Source organism: Schistocerca cancellata, chromosome 1 (assembly GCF_023864275.1).
Source record: "Schistocerca cancellata isolate TAMUIC-IGC-003103 chromosome 1, iqSchCanc2.1, whole genome shotgun sequence".
Classification (NCBI taxonomy): domain Eukaryota; kingdom Metazoa; phylum Arthropoda; class Insecta; order Orthoptera; family Acrididae; genus Schistocerca; species Schistocerca cancellata.
This window is the reverse complement of record NC_064626.1, coordinates 672,387,030-672,408,075: the sequence shown is the minus strand read 5'-3', so window position 1 is coordinate 672,408,075 and position 21,046 is coordinate 672,387,030. Positions and strand designations below refer to the sequence as shown.

The 21,046-nt window shown below is 41.2% G+C and overlaps 1 protein-coding gene across 3 annotated transcripts in view; it reads right to left on the bottom strand.

The window, feature by feature from the left end:
• Positions 1-21,046, bottom strand: part of LOC126183932 (RNA helicase aquarius) — a 336,087-nt gene that overhangs the window by 111,683 nt on the left and 203,358 nt on the right. For all 3 annotated transcript variants that reach the window (XM_049926283.1, XM_049926297.1, XM_049926289.1), the window contains one exon: positions 5,988-6,119. In XM_049926283.1, the coding sequence (XP_049782240.1) occupies positions 5,988-6,119 (132 nt within the window). The remainder of the gene's footprint in view (positions 1-5,987; positions 6,120-21,046) is intronic.

Below are 21,046 nucleotides of genomic sequence, written 5' to 3'. Positions count from 1 at the left end.
CTAGATAATGTAATTTTCATGGTGGTCTGAATGTTATGTCATCCACTCCTATCCAGCAGTGTGAGGGATCTGAAGTTCATACAATTGAAGATGCGTACTACTAGTTGTGACTGACAGGAAGCCCCACAGATTATTCTCTGCTGCAGAGATGTTGTGGTACCGGACCAAGAAAGTCACAGTTAGTTGCATACAGCTGATACATGTAGTCCCAGCATCATGCAAACTATACATGTTACCTGGATGAACCTGTGTATGAATGTCCTTGGGAGGTGATTACACATGGAAAGAATACTTCCAAAGGGTAGGCTCACAGAGGTCCTTCTCAGTGGTATACCTGGTGATTGTCATCTGCACATACTATGAACAGGGATGGTTAAGTAACATGCAACAGACAGGCCTACAAGGACAAGGTCTCATAATAAATGGTACTCGTGACATACGCGATCCATCTTTTCGGCTACCAACCACCATTACCAGAACCAAATCCTTAAACACCACATATTCACTATTCTTATGTACACGACATTTCCTATGAAAATCTCCCACGCAGAAACCTGACCTACCTGGGTGTTACTTTGAACTCAACCCTTCTCAACTCCTTGGACCAAATCCTAACCACTCAGAACAGTCTAATTTCGATGGAGAATTATTTGGGGATATAAGGCAATATCACAGCAAAATCAGCACAGTCTGATCATGTGAGGAACTCCCACATCAGTCACACTCAGTAATTTTGCCAATAATAACTGTCTATTGTTATTTCAATCACAGAGTTGCACAGATCCTGCCCCCATCAACCTTTCACCTACAGACCTACACCAATAGTACTAGCACCTGTGAGGAAGCCGCTCAACTACTGAAGAGCTGGAAAAGAACTCCCAGAAATAGTATGAGGCAAAGACTAGCAGAATATTTACTGCATATACAGTAAAAAGTTAGGTAGTTTCAGGTACAACCACAGAACGAATTTGGAGGGCCCAATTCTTCAAAGAGGGGAAGGATGTAATGGCAGGACCCAAAGGTAAGGTCTGATGAGAACCACTCGCTGAAATACATTGGTGCAGCTGTATACAACACCGTCTGCCTACATGCCACAGCTCACCTGCCTGCTTGGTGACCTGCGAGTTACTGTAACTGTAGACACATTGACACACAATACATGTGACATTTTCAGTGGCAATTCCACAACAAACCCACTTTGGCAAATATAAATACTGACCATTTAGTTCACACCTCAGATGTATACACTCCTGACACCCACCACAGATGGGGTCAGGCTAATAGCATTTCTTGCAGTCAGCTTGGCCATACCACTCTGCTGCATGTAAGCCATCAAGTCAGGAATGCTAGTGTCACAAGCATGGCTCAGCATAGCTGTTACTGTCAACTTTACGAAAACACATAACCATAGACATCCGTGGGTTTGGCACTTACCACCCAGCACCCAACAGATGTGAACGTAAGACACTAATATGCACTGTTAGAAAGCTACACATCTAATCACCAGACAACATCCACACCCTCTAGAGATATATATATGGCACCAGCAATTAAACTGCTATTAACAATTAATAGCACAGAATGTAACTTACCTTTCATTTCATTCATAAAATATGTTCACAGTTCATGTAGTAGCACACATGCTACAATTGTAATAGTATGTTTCACTAAAAACTTCAACAAATGTCAAGTTCAAATGAATAAAAATGATTCTATACTACTTTATGTTGTGACTCGCCAATCTTTCAAAGTGCCGCCGCGCAAGTACGCGCGTACTCTACATGCAGCACTGTCTGCCAGCATGCGGCAGCTGCGCCACCTATGCGGTCAGCCAGCCAACGGCCGCTAGACTTGGACTCAGTGTTCATTCGAATGTTACTCTGTTCACATGTCTTGCTTTGTCAACTTACTCAGTGACTTATATGTGTTGTGTCATTTTGAAATATATGTGTTCAACTTGACGATATAACAACTGGTGACGAGGATGGGATTATCAGGTCGGCGCCCGACAAGTTCGGCAACGTGCCCTTCAGTTGGCAAATCTGACTCTAGATGAAGTCCTATCCATCGCACAGTCTTTTGAAATTTCATGCGCCACTGGGGCACAAATAGAGGCGTGGGGTGACGTCGGGGAAATACAACCGCTGTGCGCTGTTGACGACGCGTGCGGTGTGTTCCCGCTGGCCGATGTGGCTGCAGTACGCTCCCACGCGCAGCCTCGGTCTAACCGTAAACAACCCTCTAAGAAACTGCAGCAAAACCCACGGCAACTTTCTTCATGTCCGCGGTGTTTTACGAAACATTTACGAGAGGACTGTCCCCAATGTTGGGCCGTGTGTCACAATTGCAAAAAGAAGGGTCATGTGTCTGCCATTTGCAAATCTGACCGCATACATGATGTTAATGACCGTGACGCTGATTCTGCTTCTGTGTTGTCTGTCAATTACACTTCTTCCCTTTCAGGGAAGTTATTCCTCACTGTCCAAATCCTTGGTCGGGATGTTTGCATGCAGGTGGATACCAGTTTTGCTGCCACTATAATTAATTCTCAGACGTATCTTCAGTTGGGTTCTCCACTCCTATCACCTGTCACTCGGCAATTAAGGACGTACAATAAACAGAAGATTTTTCTCTTGGGACAATTTAATGCTGAGGTATCTTACAAATCCGTCGTTCGCACTGTTCCCATATTTGTGGTCGACCAGAGCAACGCAGAAAATCTTTTCGGTTTCGATGCCTTTCGCGTTTTTGGGTTCTCCATATATGACTCTGTCAATATCGTCTCTGATTCTATTCCTTATGCTCAATTGGATTCCTTGTCAACGACATTTTCGTCCCTTTTTTTCTCCTGAGATAGGCCGCGCAAGTGACTCTGAAGCTCATACCATGCTCAAACCCACTGCTCGGCCTAAGTTTTTTCGGGCACGGCCCATTCCTGTGGCCCTTCATGATCGGGTAAAACGAGAGCTGGATTGTCTCACTACTTCAGGGGTCTTGCTTCCTGTCACCTCCAGTGAGTGGTCCTCTCCTGTCGTCGTCGTTGCTAAGCCCAATGGTGATATTCGTCTCTGTGGCGATTTTAAAGCCACTGTAAATGCTCAATGCCTCATTGACACTTACCCTATGCCTCGACCTGAAGAATTGTTTACTAAACTTGCTGGAGGCCAGTATTTTTCTAAAATTGACCTTTCAGAAGCTTATCATCAACTTCCTCTCAACGCTGCTTCCTGGGAGTTTCTGGTCCTTAACATGCCTTTCGGCCTCTATCAATACCAACGTTTGCCATTCAGGGTTGCCAGCGCCCCTGCTCTCTTTCAGCGATTTTTGTAACAATTATTGTTCCCTGTCCCTGGGTGTATCAATTACATGGACGATATTGTTGACACTGGCTTCACCACTGACGAACATCTTCAGAATCTCTGCACACTTTTTCATGTCTTACAGACCGCCGGTCTTAAGTGTAATCATCAGAAATCAGTTTTTTCAGGCATCTATCACGTACTTGGCCTTCCAACTCTTTCGGGATGGTATTCGTCCGCTTCAGCAAACTGTCGCTGCCATCGATGCCCTTCCTCGCCCTACATCCGTTAAAGAACTGCAGGCTTTCTTGGGGAAATAGCATACTATCACAAGTTTTTACCATCTGCTGCTTCGGTGGCTCAGCCATTGCATAAAAACGTGCCTTTTCACTGGGCCGCGTCATGTGATGGGGCTTTCCAGAAATTGAAGACTATGCTGAAACAGGCCCCGTGCCTGGCTACTTATCGACCTGGCCAACATCTTGTTCTTGCCACGGACGCCTCTCAATACGGGGTCAGTGCAGTCCTTGCACACCGTTTTTCTGACGGTTCTGTACAACCCATTGCTTATGCCTCCGAAACGCTCATGGATGCCCAACAAAAGTATTCTCAAATTGAAAAAGAAGCTTTGGGCATTATTTATGCTCTTCATAAGTTTGATGTTTTTTCTCTATGGATTCAAATTTCATCTTGTTACGGATCACAAACCACTTGTTTCCTTGTTTCATCCATCAACGTCACTTCCCGACAAGGTTGCATACCGCCTCCAGCGTTGGGCTTTTTACTTGTCTCATTTCAATTACGAGATACATTTCCGGCCGACGGCTCACCATGCGAATGCTGATGCTCTGTCTCGCCTTCCCATGGGTCCTGATCTGGCATTTGATAGGGACGAACTTTTGTGTTTCCACCTGGATGTTGCCGGGCAGCGGGTTGTGGACGGATTCCCCATCACCGGGGACCGGCTGGTGGCTGCTACGGGTTCTGACCCTACCCTCTCCCGGGTTTTACGCTGTATTCAGAAGGGTTGGCCAGATCGCCCGTCCACTAAGACTTCTGGTCCGTTGCGGAACTACTACACTTAGTGCTACTGCCTCACGGCTAGGGATGGTGTTTTACTCCTTTCCACTGACAATGCTTCGCCGCGTGTTGTGGTACCTGCATCTTTGCGTGCTTCAGTCTTGCGCCTCCTTCACCAAGGGCACTGGGGTGTGTCTCGCACAAAATCTCTGGCGTGCCGTAATGTGTACTGGCCTGGCATCGACTCTGACATAGCACACATGGTCGCTGCCTGCGGCCCTTGTGCGTCACAGGCCGCCGCCCCGAAGTTATCTTTATCACCATGGCCTTCGCCTGAGACGCCCTGGGAGAGCATTCATACTGACTTCGCGGGACCCTTTTTAGGTACTTATTGGCTCCTCGTAATTGACGCCTACTCTAACTTTCTTTTCATTGTCCGTTGAATGTCGCCTACCACCGCGGCAATCACAAGTGCTCTTGCCCGCATTTTTTCTTTGGAAGGCCTTCCCTCTACTCTTGATACTGATAATGGTCCGCAATTTGCCTCTTCCAAATTTGCGGATTTTTGTGCTCGTCACAGCGTTATGCACGTCACGGCCCTGCCGGTCCATCCACAATCAAACGGTGAGGCTGAACAACTGGTCTGCACGTTTAAGGCTCAGATGCAGAAACTTCTGACTTCTTCTGCTGCTGATGATGCGCTTCTCCAGTTTCTGGCGTCTTACCGTTTCACCCCCATGGGCGACCACAGCCCAGCTGAGCTCTTACATGGCCGACAGCCCCGCACGCTACTTCATCTTCTGCGGCCTTCCACCTCATGGCCGCGGGTGCCTTCACTTGGCCAGTTCACCGCCGACGACCTCATCTGGGTACGGGGATATGGCAGGCGGGCAAAATGGAGTCCGGGCCACATCTTACGACACCGTGGCCGACGCCTGTATGAGATCCAGATGGACACGGGTGTTGCAGTTCGTCATTCGGACCAGCTCGGCCTTGTCTGCCGGCAACGCCTGTTCCGAATGCCGCTACACCACCTTTGGCTCTACCTGACGCTCGGAATCTTGGCATCTCTCAATACTCACAACGCAGCCCTCTCACCATCATCTCGGTGCCAGCACAAGAACGGACGCCACCAGGAGACGTGCCCATGCAGGAACCGGATGACCATCCTCTGTCGGAGCCAATCTACTCACCTCCTCCTCCTACGGACGCCAACACATCGCTCATGTCTCCTGTTATATCAACTGGACTTGCTGCAACAGACAGATTGGTGCATGGGGCACCAGCAAATTCGACCGGCCCACCTCCATCAAGACCAGTGCAACAATTTCAAAGGGGCGAAAAGAGTTGTGACTCGCCGATCACTCAAAGTGCCGCCGCGCAATTATGCGTGTACTCTACATGTGGCGCTGTCTGCCAGCATGCAGCAGCTGTGCCACCTAAGCGGCCAGCCAGCCAGCGGCCGCTAGACTTGGACGCAAGTGTTCATTCGAATGTTACCCTGTTCACGTGTCTTGCTTTGTCAACTTACTCAGTGACTTATATGTGTTGTGTCATTTTGAAATATATGTGTTCAACTTGACGTTATAACACTTTATGTTTTTACAACAGTTAATTATATGGTGCACAAAAAGTATATTTACAAAACAACAATAAGTAGATAATCACCTGAAAGGAGGCACCAGCTTGCGCGGATCATCTGTCTTGACACGAATTTCATAATCTGGAAAGCTTGCACGCAAATGGTCCATATCCAGAAATGTATCGTTGAAATCCATTGTATCTATTTCATTTGGCATCCTGTAATGATAGAAAAGTATTTTAATTCTTACAGTAGCTTACTTGAATCGTTTATGTTCTTGGAATAGTATACTCATTTATGTAAGATGACTACAACTGTTTGTATTTTGATGCTCTCTTCATTATTACTCACTTTCAAATTAGCCCACAGCTGGCGAAAATATGGTTATAGTTACACATTACTGCACAGCAAAAATAAGCTCATATAATACAACAAGAATTGAAATTCATTGGTTATAAAAGCAGAGGTGGGAAAAAAAAGAAACTAAATGCAGAGAAACTTTTGCCAAATTAGATAAAATCTATTAGCAGATCAAATATGCATGTAAAAGTACATGGCACTTATTAAAATTTTTCTTGGGCTACCCTTCAGTTTAGTTCCACTCCATGTAAAAACAGCTGTGTCAAATTTGTGCTGAGCAGAGTAAAGGAAAAGGGTTTCCCAGGCCTTCAAAATTGATATAATGATAAAAAGAAAAGTTTGCAAAATATTTCTCCTCTATGACAAATTAATTCATTACCCAATGCATGCCCAGGCCCGCCCCCCTCCGCCTTTCAGGCTCCTAAAACGAAAGTGTTCTCATGTCACAAATGCACTGACTGGCTGACATAGACTTTCACTTTGGAGAGAATGTAGCAGCCACAGCAAACACAATGTTTTTATCATCAGTTTGTTTACAGAAGAAAAATCTATTTACAGAGGCAGTAATCCTACGAAATAACTGTAATCAAATTGCCATTTGCCCTAAAAAATTTCAATGTTTTCTTGTACAATTTGTGGTTGTGTAAATTAACTGTGCATCAAAGGGCCACACTATCAGTGCAGGGAGAAATTACTTATTGGGAAAAAGCACAAATTCTGATGCAAGAGCTCGGTAACCATGCACCAGAATTATAAGTTTCATATCAACAAAGAGGCAACTACCAAAATATTCTGCATCCTCAGTGGATGGTGATAAGCAAAAGCAAACACATTTTATTCAAAAATGTGATGACATTTTTGACACAGCATATGCTAGTAAGTTAAATATCAATAGCACTGAAGCAAATAAACAGTTTTAGATCAACCAAAGGCTAAAAGCGTGGCCAATGATCATGAATGGAATCAATTACCAGCTACTTGAAAAGAGAAAATAGCATCTGTGCAAGCTGCAGCAGCAAGGAAGAGGAGAGGGCAAAGTGAATATAAAATTCAACAATTAGGTAAATCATTCATGCTGCAGCCAAAGCATCTTATACGAATTTCTGCATTATTTAAAAGCTTTATAATATCAGATTGTTGATTGTGATATCTATTATGTGGATTTACATAAACTGAAAAATCATTTGTGGTACCCATCTAAACCTGTCACCTTGCTTGCATTTTTTTACCCTGATTAACTTGTAATTCAATAGCAAAAATGGTTAACATGATGGATCATGAGGTGAAATCACCAAACAAAAACACAGAAAGTGGTCACGCAAGAATTAACAAATCCGCAGAAATCATCACCAACAGGATCATACAGTTTGATTTGAACTAAATAAAACTATTTTTTATCATGTTGGAATTGAGTGAAAAGTTTGTTAGAACAGGTACTTTGCAGAGGCGTGAATGTGAAAATTTCGTTAGTGCCATAGAACTAATGAATAAACTGAAAGTTGAGAATGATCCACCAGAAAGAGGCATCAGGTTCCTGGAGGACAACAATAGAAAAAAAGGAAGAACAAGAGAAAGAGGGAAAAAGAGAGAGAGAGAGGAGAATGTGCTTTAGGTTTTTTGGTGATTTTTGATTTATGAGCATTAGTATGTGATCCAAGGCATTGGAAGATGAAATGTTAGCCAGAGAATTATCTCTGGCTAACATTTCATCTTCCAATGCTGGAAACATCATCAGAGGCTATAACAGCACAGAAAGGAGTTGCAATCTCAAACAAGTTTGTTTGTCTCCACCACCGGAAGACAAATGTCAGGCATAGTAATATGCCTTGGACCAGGCCTTATGTTCATAAACCATAAGTCATCAAAAATGCAAATATTGGTCCTGAAAGCCTGTACTGTATGACTAATGAGCTTGAGGTTATTTCAGAGTATCATCATAAGATTCCAGGGAATAAAAGAGAGACTTTACCAAAACTATGGTTTTAAAAAAGAAACTTTTATTTTATCATCTTACTTTCCTCACAAATACAATACACAGTAGTGTTATAAATTGAATTATTAAAGTTAATGCAACTCATTTAATAATTAAGTTGAAAGTAATTGGCTGATCAGCTACTTAACTATCATTTCTTTAAAACTGTATGATTCCTAGAAACTGACAATGGAGTATGATATAACCTAAATAAGCAGATTGCACAACATTGTCAAAACTTCACACATAACAAATCACATTGTGCAATGATGTTGTCTTGATACTTATTACCATTGGCGTAAAAAATCTAATAATCGGAAGAGACAGATATGTGCTGAGCTGAAATTTGGTAATAATTCTGAGTTTATTAACTATTTTAAATCACATGAAAATCTGTTTAAGGAGATTGTAAAGCAGGAAAGGAAATGACAAACACTAAATTCACTAAGAGGCACATAAATAAATCCAAAGCAGTGTGGACAGTTGCCAAATTTGAAATTGGAATCAAACCTAGAAACAAATAAACTTCTAAAATAAAGATATATGACAAAATAATTGTAAATCCTGCTATAATATTAAAAATTTTAATGAATTCTCCATGACTGCATAAAATCTGATGATGTAGATTGCTATCATGATAATGTACTTTTATCTGGCTTAGGTCAGAGCAAGTCTAATTAAATAGGTATGACAAAGTAACAAAAAAATATATAAAGAAGTAACAATATTAAACCTAAAATTAAAAATTCTGTGGTATTAGATGGAATGCCTGTCAAAGCTAGTACAGCAGCTTCCAATAAAATAGCACACCCACTGTACAAATTAATTAATCTGTCATTTGAAGAAGGCTACTTTCCAGATTTTCTGAAATATGCAGAAGTGAAACGACCACAATGTTCCAAAGAAAATATATGAGTTTACTGTCCAATTTGCCTTCTTTCCATGTTCTATAAGATACTAACTTAGCGCCCGCTGCTTCTTTCACCTAGACTGTACAGCCTGAAGAGATTTTTCTTGTTTTCATTTAATTGAATTTTTATGTTGTTCACAAACTGCAACATCATCAAAGTTTTCATGCTAATTAAGGCCGTACAAGCAAGTTCTTTTCCGAATGTACTTTTGACCAAAAAGTGATTCTGGTGGCTGGAGTCCAAAGTTTTTGTTAATCATGCCTTTTGTGTTCTTATGGATATATTTCCAGAGCAACTTTTGTGCCTTAACAAATATTTCTTTATATCTAAACAAGAAGTCAAATACCAATTTTCAGAAATACAGCTTCTTTTTTTTTTTTTTTTTTTTTTTTTTTTTTTTTTTTTTTTTTTTTGGGGGGGGGGGCGATTAACAAAATATTCTCTTAAAAATTTTCAGCCCCTATTGCACTTCCTTAGGGGTTGAATCGCCAGAAACACTGAAACATATTTTTTTTACTTCAAACTGAGAAATCAAATATCAATTGTCATAGATGTAGCCTTAAAAATTATTTAGTAGTTCTTTAGTAACTGTTTATTTACAAAAAAACTTTCACACTCTATTTTACGCCTTTAGTGACTGAATTTCCAAAAATGCTGAAACACATAATTTTTTTATTTGCTGAGTGAAAATCCAAATACCAGTTGTCATAGCTCTAGCTTCAAAATTCCCTTAATAGCAACATACTTTCGAAAAGCCTTTCATCCCCTATTTCACCCCCTTGGGAATGGGATTTTGGATAATCCTTTCTAAAATGATGCCTACAGTAATAAGATCCACACCTTCTCCAAATTTCAAGTTTCTATCCTTAGCAGTTTGGGGTGGGCAATGATGAGTCAGTCAGTCAGCAGGACATTACATTCTATATACAGGGATTTTAAAAGAGTTTTGCAATTAAAATTCAAAATTTTTGTCAAACATTTAACATACTCAAAAAAAAAAGTCTTCCAAGAAAGCAAAGTACAATTTTTGCCACCAAGAAATTTGTGAATTAAGTTAGATCCTCTTGAGATATAGTACAGTCTCTGGGGAAATGCTAACAACACAACAAGAACCTTAACCTTACAGAAAAAATTATCACAATTATGAAGTGCAAGACCGAGAGCATCTTGTTAGTTACTATACTAAATATATAGTGTGTTCTCTTGATGTACTTATATGAAATAATTCTCTTCATAAATAATAATCCTGAGCTATCTCTTCCAAATAACCTCTGGCACAGGTCTGAAACTAGGAACACAGAAAGTTCAATTTTTGTGCAAACTCCACAATGTATGAGAAAGGAAATACACAGCAAGCTAAAAAACAAAGAATTTCACTAGGCTGAAACTGGGACAACAAAAAGAAAATCATAGCGCACTCTAGTACAGAAATGCTATTGGTCTGTTGAGTTTATGACGATCTCTTCATTTGAGCACACACATTCAGATTCTGGAGTTACATCATAAAATTGTAGTCCATGTATCATCTATTACAGTTATCAGCTGACTTGTCTCCTGTACTCTAATCACTGATTTCACTTGTCTGGTGCGAGACAAAAAAATTCTGATTCCGATAGGAAATTTAAATTTGGCGCTGATGTTCTAAGTTTCTCCTAAAATCTAAGGAAACACCAGCATATTCCATGAATAGGAGTAATATTTGCGAGAATGGCCAAAACTGATTAACTATACAATGGGATGCAATAGAACTATAGAATGCTGAAGCTGGGACCCCAATTAACACGCATTAAACTACGATGTATATTTTTTGGGGTATTGCAGTGGATATCACATCACAGTTAGATGTTTGATTTGTTTCTTATTGACAATGCAGGGTACAACACTAGCTAAACAAGATCCAAGTGGCTGGCCCATCACTTACTGAGAAAAAGTATGTGATCTAGCTGGATTCGACATATAGCTTGAAGGAATCTGCTTCAAGTTATGCTACTGATGGCTGCTTAATTGGAAATTTAAGGTATTGTCAGCATGAGTGGCTAGCATTGCTTGCTACCTATTGCCCTTCTCAGCAGGCCAGGAATCCAATGTTTGCTTAGCTTGAGGCTTTCCTCTTTCTCATTATTATCATGGTTCTAGGTCTCTGAGGCTTCTCAAGACAAATGGATATGGTAATTACCTTCTACAGGCAGAGCTTTAGATCCAGAAATTTTATACAACGTTTTGAATTATTCAATGCATGCGAATAATTTCTCCATCCATAATAAGAAAATATGAGAAAAATCCCTTAACACTTTGGGTCCTGAGCCATTGCGCGCGGGTGCCTACCATAAAGACTGGCTGATTTTAACATATTTTAAATTACTACAACTCATGAAAGGTTTCAGTTATAGCAATAAAATTATTCTTAATGAAAAACCTAGACTTTCTTGTTTAAAACCATATATAATACCTTTCTCTTGAATTAATACATACTTTTGACAAGCGTTATTATTATAACAATGTTTTTGAAAAAAGGAAAAATTGGTCAATGGTATATTCACTGTATTTTCTAGAAGGAAATTTTTTTATTTTACACAAAAATTATAACTGTGATGGATACAGTGTGTCTTATCTACAGTAACCTCCTGTAACTATTTTAGGATGCAATTTTGCTCTTTGTGTGGTAAATTTTGAAGCGCGGCATTTTGCACAATGCTACTTTACATTCACTACAGTGGTAGCTTGTGTCTTTACGCCACACTTTGCCAGAAACTTCCTTATTTTCGTAAGTGTAACTCCTTTCCACTTTGACAATGAGCAGGTGGGTGAAAGGGAATTTGTGCTTCATAATTTACTGATGCATTGTTGAGCATACAGATTAGTTTGTTCCTTTATATGTTTCAACATACTGTCTGTTAGTAAATATGAAAAAAAATTCTAGAGGTGCACTGTTCTGGTCTAAACTGACAGCATTGCATATTCCAAATTGTTCTGAGAATAGATTGATATCTGGTGCATGATCAGTAGTTGTCCAACCTTCCTCAGAATCGATTTGGCGCGCACGTCTCGGCTTCCCCCTCGTTGTTAGTCTCACTCTTTCTTCAGGCACAATATCGACGGGATTACTTGCTGCTGAAGCGCTTGGTCATCTGCTCTCCTCTTCTGAGTCTATCAGAAGAGTAGTATTTGCAAATAAAATCATAATTATGTACTGAGAGTTTTTTCAGTGAAAATCTGAACAAAAATTATAGATGTTTTGTTGTCAGAATTCTTTACCTGAACTGTCAGAATCTTCTTCTTGAACATAGTCCACATCATCATCATCATCAGAGTCATCTACAATATCCTCCTCTGACAAATCAATGTCAATTTCTTCTAAATCATGATATAACTCGCGAGCAATTTCTTTGTCCGTCAAGCCACGCTTCGCCGTGTCGACGCTACTGACACCGCGCGGGAAAAAATCGCCACTCACAAAACCCGACAAATAAAAAGGGAAGCACACCCTTCCACAGCATGCCCGCACTATCTAGTGACCAATACTCTAACTACAGTCCATGCAGCGCCTCCCAGACAAGCGGGAGCTGTAAGAACACACAAAGAAAAGAAGAGGAAGAACGAGAACACGCGCCCGTAAGATTATGGGCGCCGGACTTTTGGGCAGGTCGCGCACGCCCGTATTTTTACGGGCGTCGGCGCCTAAGTGTTAAAAAGCTATTACCATTTTGTTTCTAGATAACTGTTTCCATTTACGTGTGAAAATTATTTCACAAAACTGACACATTAAATATTCTCAAATTAATACAATAACAAAGCATAGTACATTTCAGAATAATTTTGCTATTGTATCCATGGCAGAAATTTGGTGAAAGGAGGTTAGCCTGTGCTAATGGGGTAGGATAAAACAAAATTCCTGGTAAGCTCTATCCAAAAACTTGGAAGTTCTGTCTCATAACCACACTGGACATAGTGATGGATCAATCGATATAATTACGCACAGGTTACTGCAGTCCCCCACAGCCTTACTAGCCAATTATCTGATGTTTACAACAAGCTCTCCAGTGTATTTGTGATGATCCTGCACCAAGCGATTCTCTCCTGGGCTGTGTTTTGGACTTTGTTGTTACCTACCATCAACATTTTGCTAGCACATAGCCTTCTGTCCACCTAATGTGAAATGTCTTCACTCACCGCTCAACTGATAGTTGTGTTTTCAGTGAAAGAATCAGCAGCAGCATAAGCATGTACCGACAGCATGGTTGACATTCAAGTGCTTCCCAGTTGAACTTACTTAACAGTGGTATCTTACACTACTGTGTGAACTATTAAACAAACTTCCATTGCACTGTATCAGTTTACAGTACTGTACCAAAGTTTGGTCTCTCATATCTCAGGGACCAATGGTATGACAGATGTGAAACTTGGTATGTAATAACCTAACAACAGTGCATTCTCAGGTATACAGTTTTATTTGTGTACCATCTGCCAATATTGAATAAATTAAGTGCAAATTTAAAGATTTCATAAAAAGGTAGATTCAGCACTTATTTTACAAATATTGTTTTCTATTAAACCTTCAAAACCAGTCTCATTCGAAAAATTGTACTTTAAGTCTCCCGCTCCCCAAAACTAAGGGTAAAATTTCTGACATGGGCTAGCAATGCTACATAAATTGAGGAAAATTAGCCAGAAAACTTGTGCTGGGAATAAAAATTTAATATTGGCTTCTTATATCTCGTTGACTAAAAGCATGATGAACATGAAACTTTGGACAAGAGCAGCTTAGTAACATAAGGTTTTCCAATATAAAATACCATTAATGTACTGCTTTATGAATTTCTACAAAATCAGTTCAAACTAAATTTTCAAAAAAATTAAAAAAGTAGATCACATTCAAATTGCTTTTAAAAATCTATTTTCCATGATTGATTTCAACTAATCACAGCTGGAAAGAGGATGTTTTCAAGTATTCAGGAAATCATGTTTGTTTTCCAATGTCTGCTAACAATGCCTGAAAATGATGGACAACTTAGAGGGAATGTACTATGGCAAAAGGCTACATTGTAGCAACCTGTTGCCTATCTTTTCTTGAAGGTGCTTTTTATTTTTAAACTGACAAATAATATCTCAGTATAATGCATTGATCTGTGGTGACATTGTCACTACCAGCTCAAGAATGTGAATCAGTGGTACCCCATCACTATGGGTGTCACACCCGATAGCTGTGCGATGTCAGCCCTGGGTGGGTTTCTTCATACAGGTTCACAAGCCTGTAATTTGGTTTCTTAATTTGGGTTCCAAAGCCTAGTGCTGAAACCTGTCTGCTTACAAGCTTTTTGCTAAGTACCTTACCTCCAACTCTCAAAATGTAGGAGTATATCATGTAAACAGCATGCAAAAAGTAATATCAATTTTGATTTTAAACTTCTTGACATTGCAGTTTACATCTTTTGAAATTTTTGAGCCACTTTCTGCTCTCCATTTCCAGCAGATTGATACTGTCGGGCAGATGATGATACTGAAGGAATAGAAAGTGTGGAAATGAGGTGTTGTTCTGTTACCCAACAAGCTACCTGTCTTTCGATCCAATGAAATCAATGAGCCAGCCTTTGAGGATGCATAAATTCATCAGTGAATCATTTTGTTCCATTGATATGTAATAATATTGCAATGGTGATAAGTCTAAAATCAAAATCGATATTACTTTTTGCTTGCCGCCCATCTGACATACTCCTACACATTTGCAAATCGGAGATAAGGTACTTTGCAAATGATCTATTTACGTAATGTCTACAAAAATCAATTTGAACTGGTTTTGTATAAATTTGGAAAGTGGAACATGAATGATATTTCTTATTAGAAAATCTTATGTTACTAAGTTGTTCTGTCCAAAGTTTCATGTTTATCATTCCTTTAATCACTGAGATATAAGAACCCAAAGGGAGATTTTTATTTTCAGCATGATTTTTCCAGCTAGTTTGCCTCATTTCGTATAGCATTGTTAGCCCATGTTTCACAAAAATTGTCATCTTTTCGGCGAATTTGCAGGTTACTGAATAACAGTAAGTGAATGAAATTTTGTATTCCACATTCTTATGATACCAAGCTACAACATATAAAGCTACTTGTTCAGCATGCATTTACTCTGCAAGATATAAGAATTCAAAGTTTAGATTTTTTTTCATGTCATGATTTTGTGCCAAAATTTGATCCAAATTATTTAGCATCGTTAACTTGAATTGATAATCAAATACACTTTTTTGGCAGTTAAAACTACAATCTTTCTAATGGACACAGTTTGAAAAGTTTAACAGAACACAGGTTTTGCAAAAAAAAAAAAAAAACAGTTTGAAAGTACTGCTTTATTGACCTTTCTGCAAGTACATATACAAAACTTTATATTTGAGTAGCTTGTGTTGTTAGGTTACTAAACGTGAAGTTTCGCACTTGTCATATCTTTAGACCCTTAGATAAAAGAAGCCTGGGTTTGATGCAATTTGAAGTTTATTACATTCTTCCATTCTAGAAAAATTATGTCATTGTGTCTGACTACTGCATTTGATCACACTTCGCTGAAATATAGGTAGTGCCTAACGATATTAACAGGCTGTTGCATTTATGACATGTGTAAGTTAAACCCTGAAAAGTAGCAATTACAACTTTAATTTTTTTTTTACTATGTCATTTTAAAAGTATTTTAATAACCAGTGTGAATTTTAGATATGTGTGTTCATATTTATAAAAGTGTGAATCTTTAGCACATTTTGTCGACATAAATGACTTTAGTATTTGTGATTCTGCTAAGATATGATAGTTTTACAATATTTAAAATTTGTTATATCTATGAATACATGAAAGTACTTAATGTAACAAGTATGTATTCTGTAAATACCTTACTTTCCACATACTGTACCTTAGAACCACAGATATAAGGCAAATCATGTTATTATGTCTGACTTGTATGTTTAATCCAGATTTATTTACAATACATGTTTATTTTAATGGTATTTTTCATATCCCTGTCAGCGGACATTGCAATAGACGCAGATGAGCTGGCATTAGTAGTGCCACAAAGTAGTGTGGAAACCTACAATGGAGGGCATATCAGCACTGATGGAGGTGTTTGTTTACCTGTGGGCAGCAGCAGTAAACCAAACAGGCCAGTGCTTACATCGAAGACAACTACTGCTAACTTCACCTTGTGCAACATGCTGAATGTTATTGCCAAGTGCTCAGTCAACAGCTGCCTGCACCAGCCACATGCTGAATTATGCCTGTGCACATTTCTACGAGGGTTCAAAATTTCTGCTTCCCGCAGATTAACTCATATGGCAAGTTTTCATTTCCCCTCACAGGGGTATGTTTTCTGATTATTATTCAGCTACCGTCAGCTCGTGAATTACCCGTGCTGACAGTCCTTTGTAGGAGCACTGTAACGACAGTGCAGATCCTAAAACGGCGAACAGGATGGGATGCTCTTACGTGTGCCACAATCCTATTTTTTGTTTCCCTTTTCCCAGAGTTAATTTTGGCCACCATGGACTGGCAGTTCTGCAGTGCTCATGGGAACAGTTTTGCCTACAAAAGGAACAGCAGCAGGAGCAGATGCAGGTGCTGATGAACCAGGATGGGGAGCTGCTTCACGCCAGTGTTGTACCAGGCACCGGTTGTGCAATTTTCTTCTCCACCCTCAATGCTGTATGCCTGTTTCATTGAGTCTACAGAAAGGTGGGAGAATTGCTTGCACTACTTCTCGCTGCACTGCTCAGTCAGACCTATCACTGATCCAGTTGATAAGATCGCCTTGTTGTCCAGCAGCGCAGGTTTATAAGAAATGTTCAAAATTTGAAGCCCTCCACTGACCCCACAAAACTCCCCTCTGATGAGCTTTATCAATTGCTGATGCAGTACTTTGGACACTAAACCCAAGTGGTGTTGGCATATTTGCAGTTTAACCGGCATCACAAGCATCCTAGACAGTCACTGTGGCCTCAATTGCTGGCCAACAGGGTCTCTCGTGCAATGTTAATTTGAGTGTTCTTACACAGATTTACTAGTTCGGCACATGATTCTCCAGTTAGCACCTGATCCAGAGGTTCAGACAGGGGCATTGATCTTTTCAGACCCTTCTTTAGCCGACACTGGCCACATCGCAGAATTGCATGTGGTGATTGCTGCAGCAAGGGCTGTCCTTTCTGATAACTGTCAGGTGACTCAATCAGGTGTGCATGGTAAACAGCTCCCAATCACCTGCGAGATACCCCAGGCAGCCTCATATTCTGCCATGTCATAATGTGTCAATGATTGCAGCACAATGGCATCACGGCGCTGCCAGTCTTCGCTGCACCAACTTGGCAGGTTCATACTGGTCGGAGCATCATAATTCCTGCCTGCAGCTATTTTCAGGTCCTCGGCATCATTCTCCTTCCATTCACCAGGTGAGCCAGCAGTCCTGTCCCAATTGTCATTTGTTGCATGTTTGTCAAGAATGCCCACATGTGGAAACCATGTGTGTGGTATGCAATAGGAGGCCATTCGTCAACTGTTTGTGACAATCGGCGAGCTGCACATCAGTCTTTGGATGCCCTGTGTTTTTGTTGGAATGTGGGGCCATCCCTGTCACATCGTGTGGCTTGCCCAAGCATATTTTACTGATGTTTGTGTGGGGCACGAGGGTGAGGAGTGATGGGGGGCGCAGTGGCCAGTCAAATTTCAAGTCGACAAGGGAGTGATGGTCAGGCTTATTAATTTGGGTAAGTATGGGTTCTTGAGGTGCATGAAGGTACACCAGCCACTACATCAGGTTGTGTCTTATAGTGAACAGTGCATTCCTTTGCAGGGGCAATTCTCTACCTCCAAGTATTATAAGCATGAGTAACAGCAACTTTCATTGTTAGTAGTCAATTCACCAATGGCGCAAAATATTTTTGGGCTGGATGCCTTTTCTGTTTCCTGCTTGTAGATTGTCATAGAAGGGCATTTAGTGTCTCAATTAATTAATTTTCACAATTTCCTTGCTATGGTCATATGGACCACTGCTTGAGAATACTTTGGGCTAGGCTGAAAATTCTGAGGCACATGTTTCTCTCAAGCTGTTGGTGGTACCTAAATTTTGTCACCCCCTCCCCATTCCTTTTGCCATGTGCAACAAGGTAAAGGCCGAGCTGCAGTGTTGGCAGGATCAAGGCATTGTTTCTCCCATTCTGTTGAGTCAATGGGCCACCACCCGTCTGGTGGTGATTCAGAAGCCTGACATTGTCCTTTGCATTTGTAGTGGTTTTAAACAGAGGGTCAACACGCAATGTGTCACAGATTCATATCCAATTCCATCACCGGAGGAGTTGTTGGCGAAGTTGTCAGGCAACCAGAATTTTCTATGCATTGACTTACTCAATAGCTACCTGCTGTTGACGTTGGACACAGTCTCTCGAACTTTCTTGGTCCTCAACAAGCCTTTGAGCCTTACTAGTTTAATCACTTGCCTTTCAGAATCTTGTCTGCACCAGGATGTAGTCAGCACTATTTGGAGCAGTTGATACAGGGCATTGCCTGTTGTGTCAATCAACTTGATGACATTTGAGTCATGGGCCCGACAAGAGAGAACCATTTAGAAAACCTTCAGGTAGTTTTCCCATGCTTCCTGGAGAGTGGCCTCCATTGAAAACTGAAAAACTGCATTTTTTTCCTCCCCAAAGTTGCATTATTTTGGAAAATGTGCTTAGCAAAGATGGCCTCGTCCTGACAAGTGACCACATCAAAGCTATTGTCAAGCTGCTGGAGCCCCAGAACATGAAGGAGCTCCAGTCTTCTTCTGGGTAAGATTTCATATTATTCTCAGTTCATTCCCTGGGCCACACACATCTGCCATCATCTTAACTGACTCTGCCAGTTTGGCATACAGCCTATCTGGTCTGCAGATTGTAAACAGGTGTGTTTGTACTCTGCCTCCTGTCTGGTTTCTTTTACACCTGGTAAACCACTATCCCTGGCCAGTGACCTGTCCCAGTCTGGCAATGATACACTCCTATCCTACTAGAACATGGGTGGCACTGAACAGCCTACGCATCAAAGAGGCTTTCTGAGGCACAGCGTAATTATTCCCAATTAGGAAAGGAGATGTTAGCTACTATTTTGAGAGTTAAAAGTTTTACGTTTTCTTGTATTGAGTGAGATTCCTCCTCATCATCGGCCACAAACTGCTGGTTTTCTTATTTGTCCCTCATTCTAAGCTGTCTGATAGGAACGCCTGCCAATTGCAGAAATGGTTCCTCTTTTTCAGTAACTATTGCTATGACTTTCATTACTGGTCCACCATCCAGCATGCCAATGCTGATGAGCTATTGTGGCTACTGGAGCGACTCAGTCCAGAGTTTAATTGGAAGGAGGCTCTTGTGTTCACATTGGATGATGCCTTGCAGCAAACCTTGTTGGATTTTCCATTGACAGCGTGAGAGGTCACAACTACCATGGCTGCTGAGCCACTTTTCTGGCATATTGGTTCAGCACTCCAGATGCGTTGGCCAGAGTCTCTCTCTTAAGTGAGATATCTAGCATGGCATATGTTTTTTCTCTTATGTGATCAACACAATGATGTGCATCCAGGGGTTCTCCATGCTTTCCATGGAGGAGAAATGCTGTCAAGTAGTGCTCCACCCAGCATTGCACTCTTGCATACTCCAATTGGTGTATGCATCACAATGGGATGCAACCTGTATGACAGCATTGGCCGACATTCATGTCTACTGGCCTAACATCAAACGTCTGGTGTGGGCTTGCAGGGTTTGGGTATAGAATTAGGCTGCACTAGTTTTCAGTTTGGCCAGTCCTGGAGTGCCCTAGGGACAAGGTGCACGTCAATTTCGCAGATGTATTTTTGGGCAACATGTAGTTATTGCTGGCTGATGCCGTGCCCAATTTCCCATAGGTAGCCAAGTTGTTCTCCACATTGTTGACTGCCACTGTTCGTGTGTAGTCAGTTTCCCATTGAGGGATCCCCCAGGACCCCTATGTCAATAACAGGAGGCAGTTTGTGTCGCAGGAGTTTGAAGACTTTTGGATTCATAATGGCATCCAGCATATGGCTACCACTCCATTTCACCTGGCTTCTAACTTGGAGGTGGAGCGCTTCATGTGTACATTCAAAATCCAAATGAAGCAGTCAGTGCCTAACTCTTCTTGCAACAATGTGTTGTCATGTGTTCTGATTGTGTACCAGGTGAAACCAGTCAACTGGTGCAGTCCAGAAACAACGTCTGCAGGGCAACTGCCACAGGGTCACCGTAGCCCACCAAGTTTTCTAGCTGGGTAGCCATTTGGGCCCAGCCCCTTGGCCACCAGCAGGGATACCTGCTGGATGTTTTAGTACACCACAAAGGTTTATGGTTCCTTGTGGTGGATGTTGGTGGGGAGCAGCTGACACATCATAAAAATCAGTTGTACCTGTGCACTGTTGAGACATCACTGCCACAGCATTCTGATTTGCAGGGGTGGGGAGGGGGTGCAGAGTTGGTCGTGACATTGTTTTGGGTGTAGGCTATCACTTGCAGTGGCGTGTTTCCCTGTTGCTGCCCTCTCCGCAGTCCTACCATCACCTGTAGCCTTGGCCCCCAGCGAGGCTCACACTTGCACCTGCTGATATGGAGGCCATGGATTCTGACCCACCCACCCTCCTCCTCCTCCTCCTCCATGTCCTCCCTCCCTCGCTGATGGAGGTGGCCTCAACTCCTCTGACATTTTATATGTCGAATAACAGTGCTGTTGCCAAGAAAGGTGCTAAAACTGTAAGTATAAAAATAAGTGGACATGAAAAAATGCACTACACTGTTGTCCTTTCATGTTGTGCTGATGATACTTAACTTAATCCATTGATCATTTTCAAGTGCAAAATAATGCCAAAACCTTCTGAAATACTGCCAAGTATTGT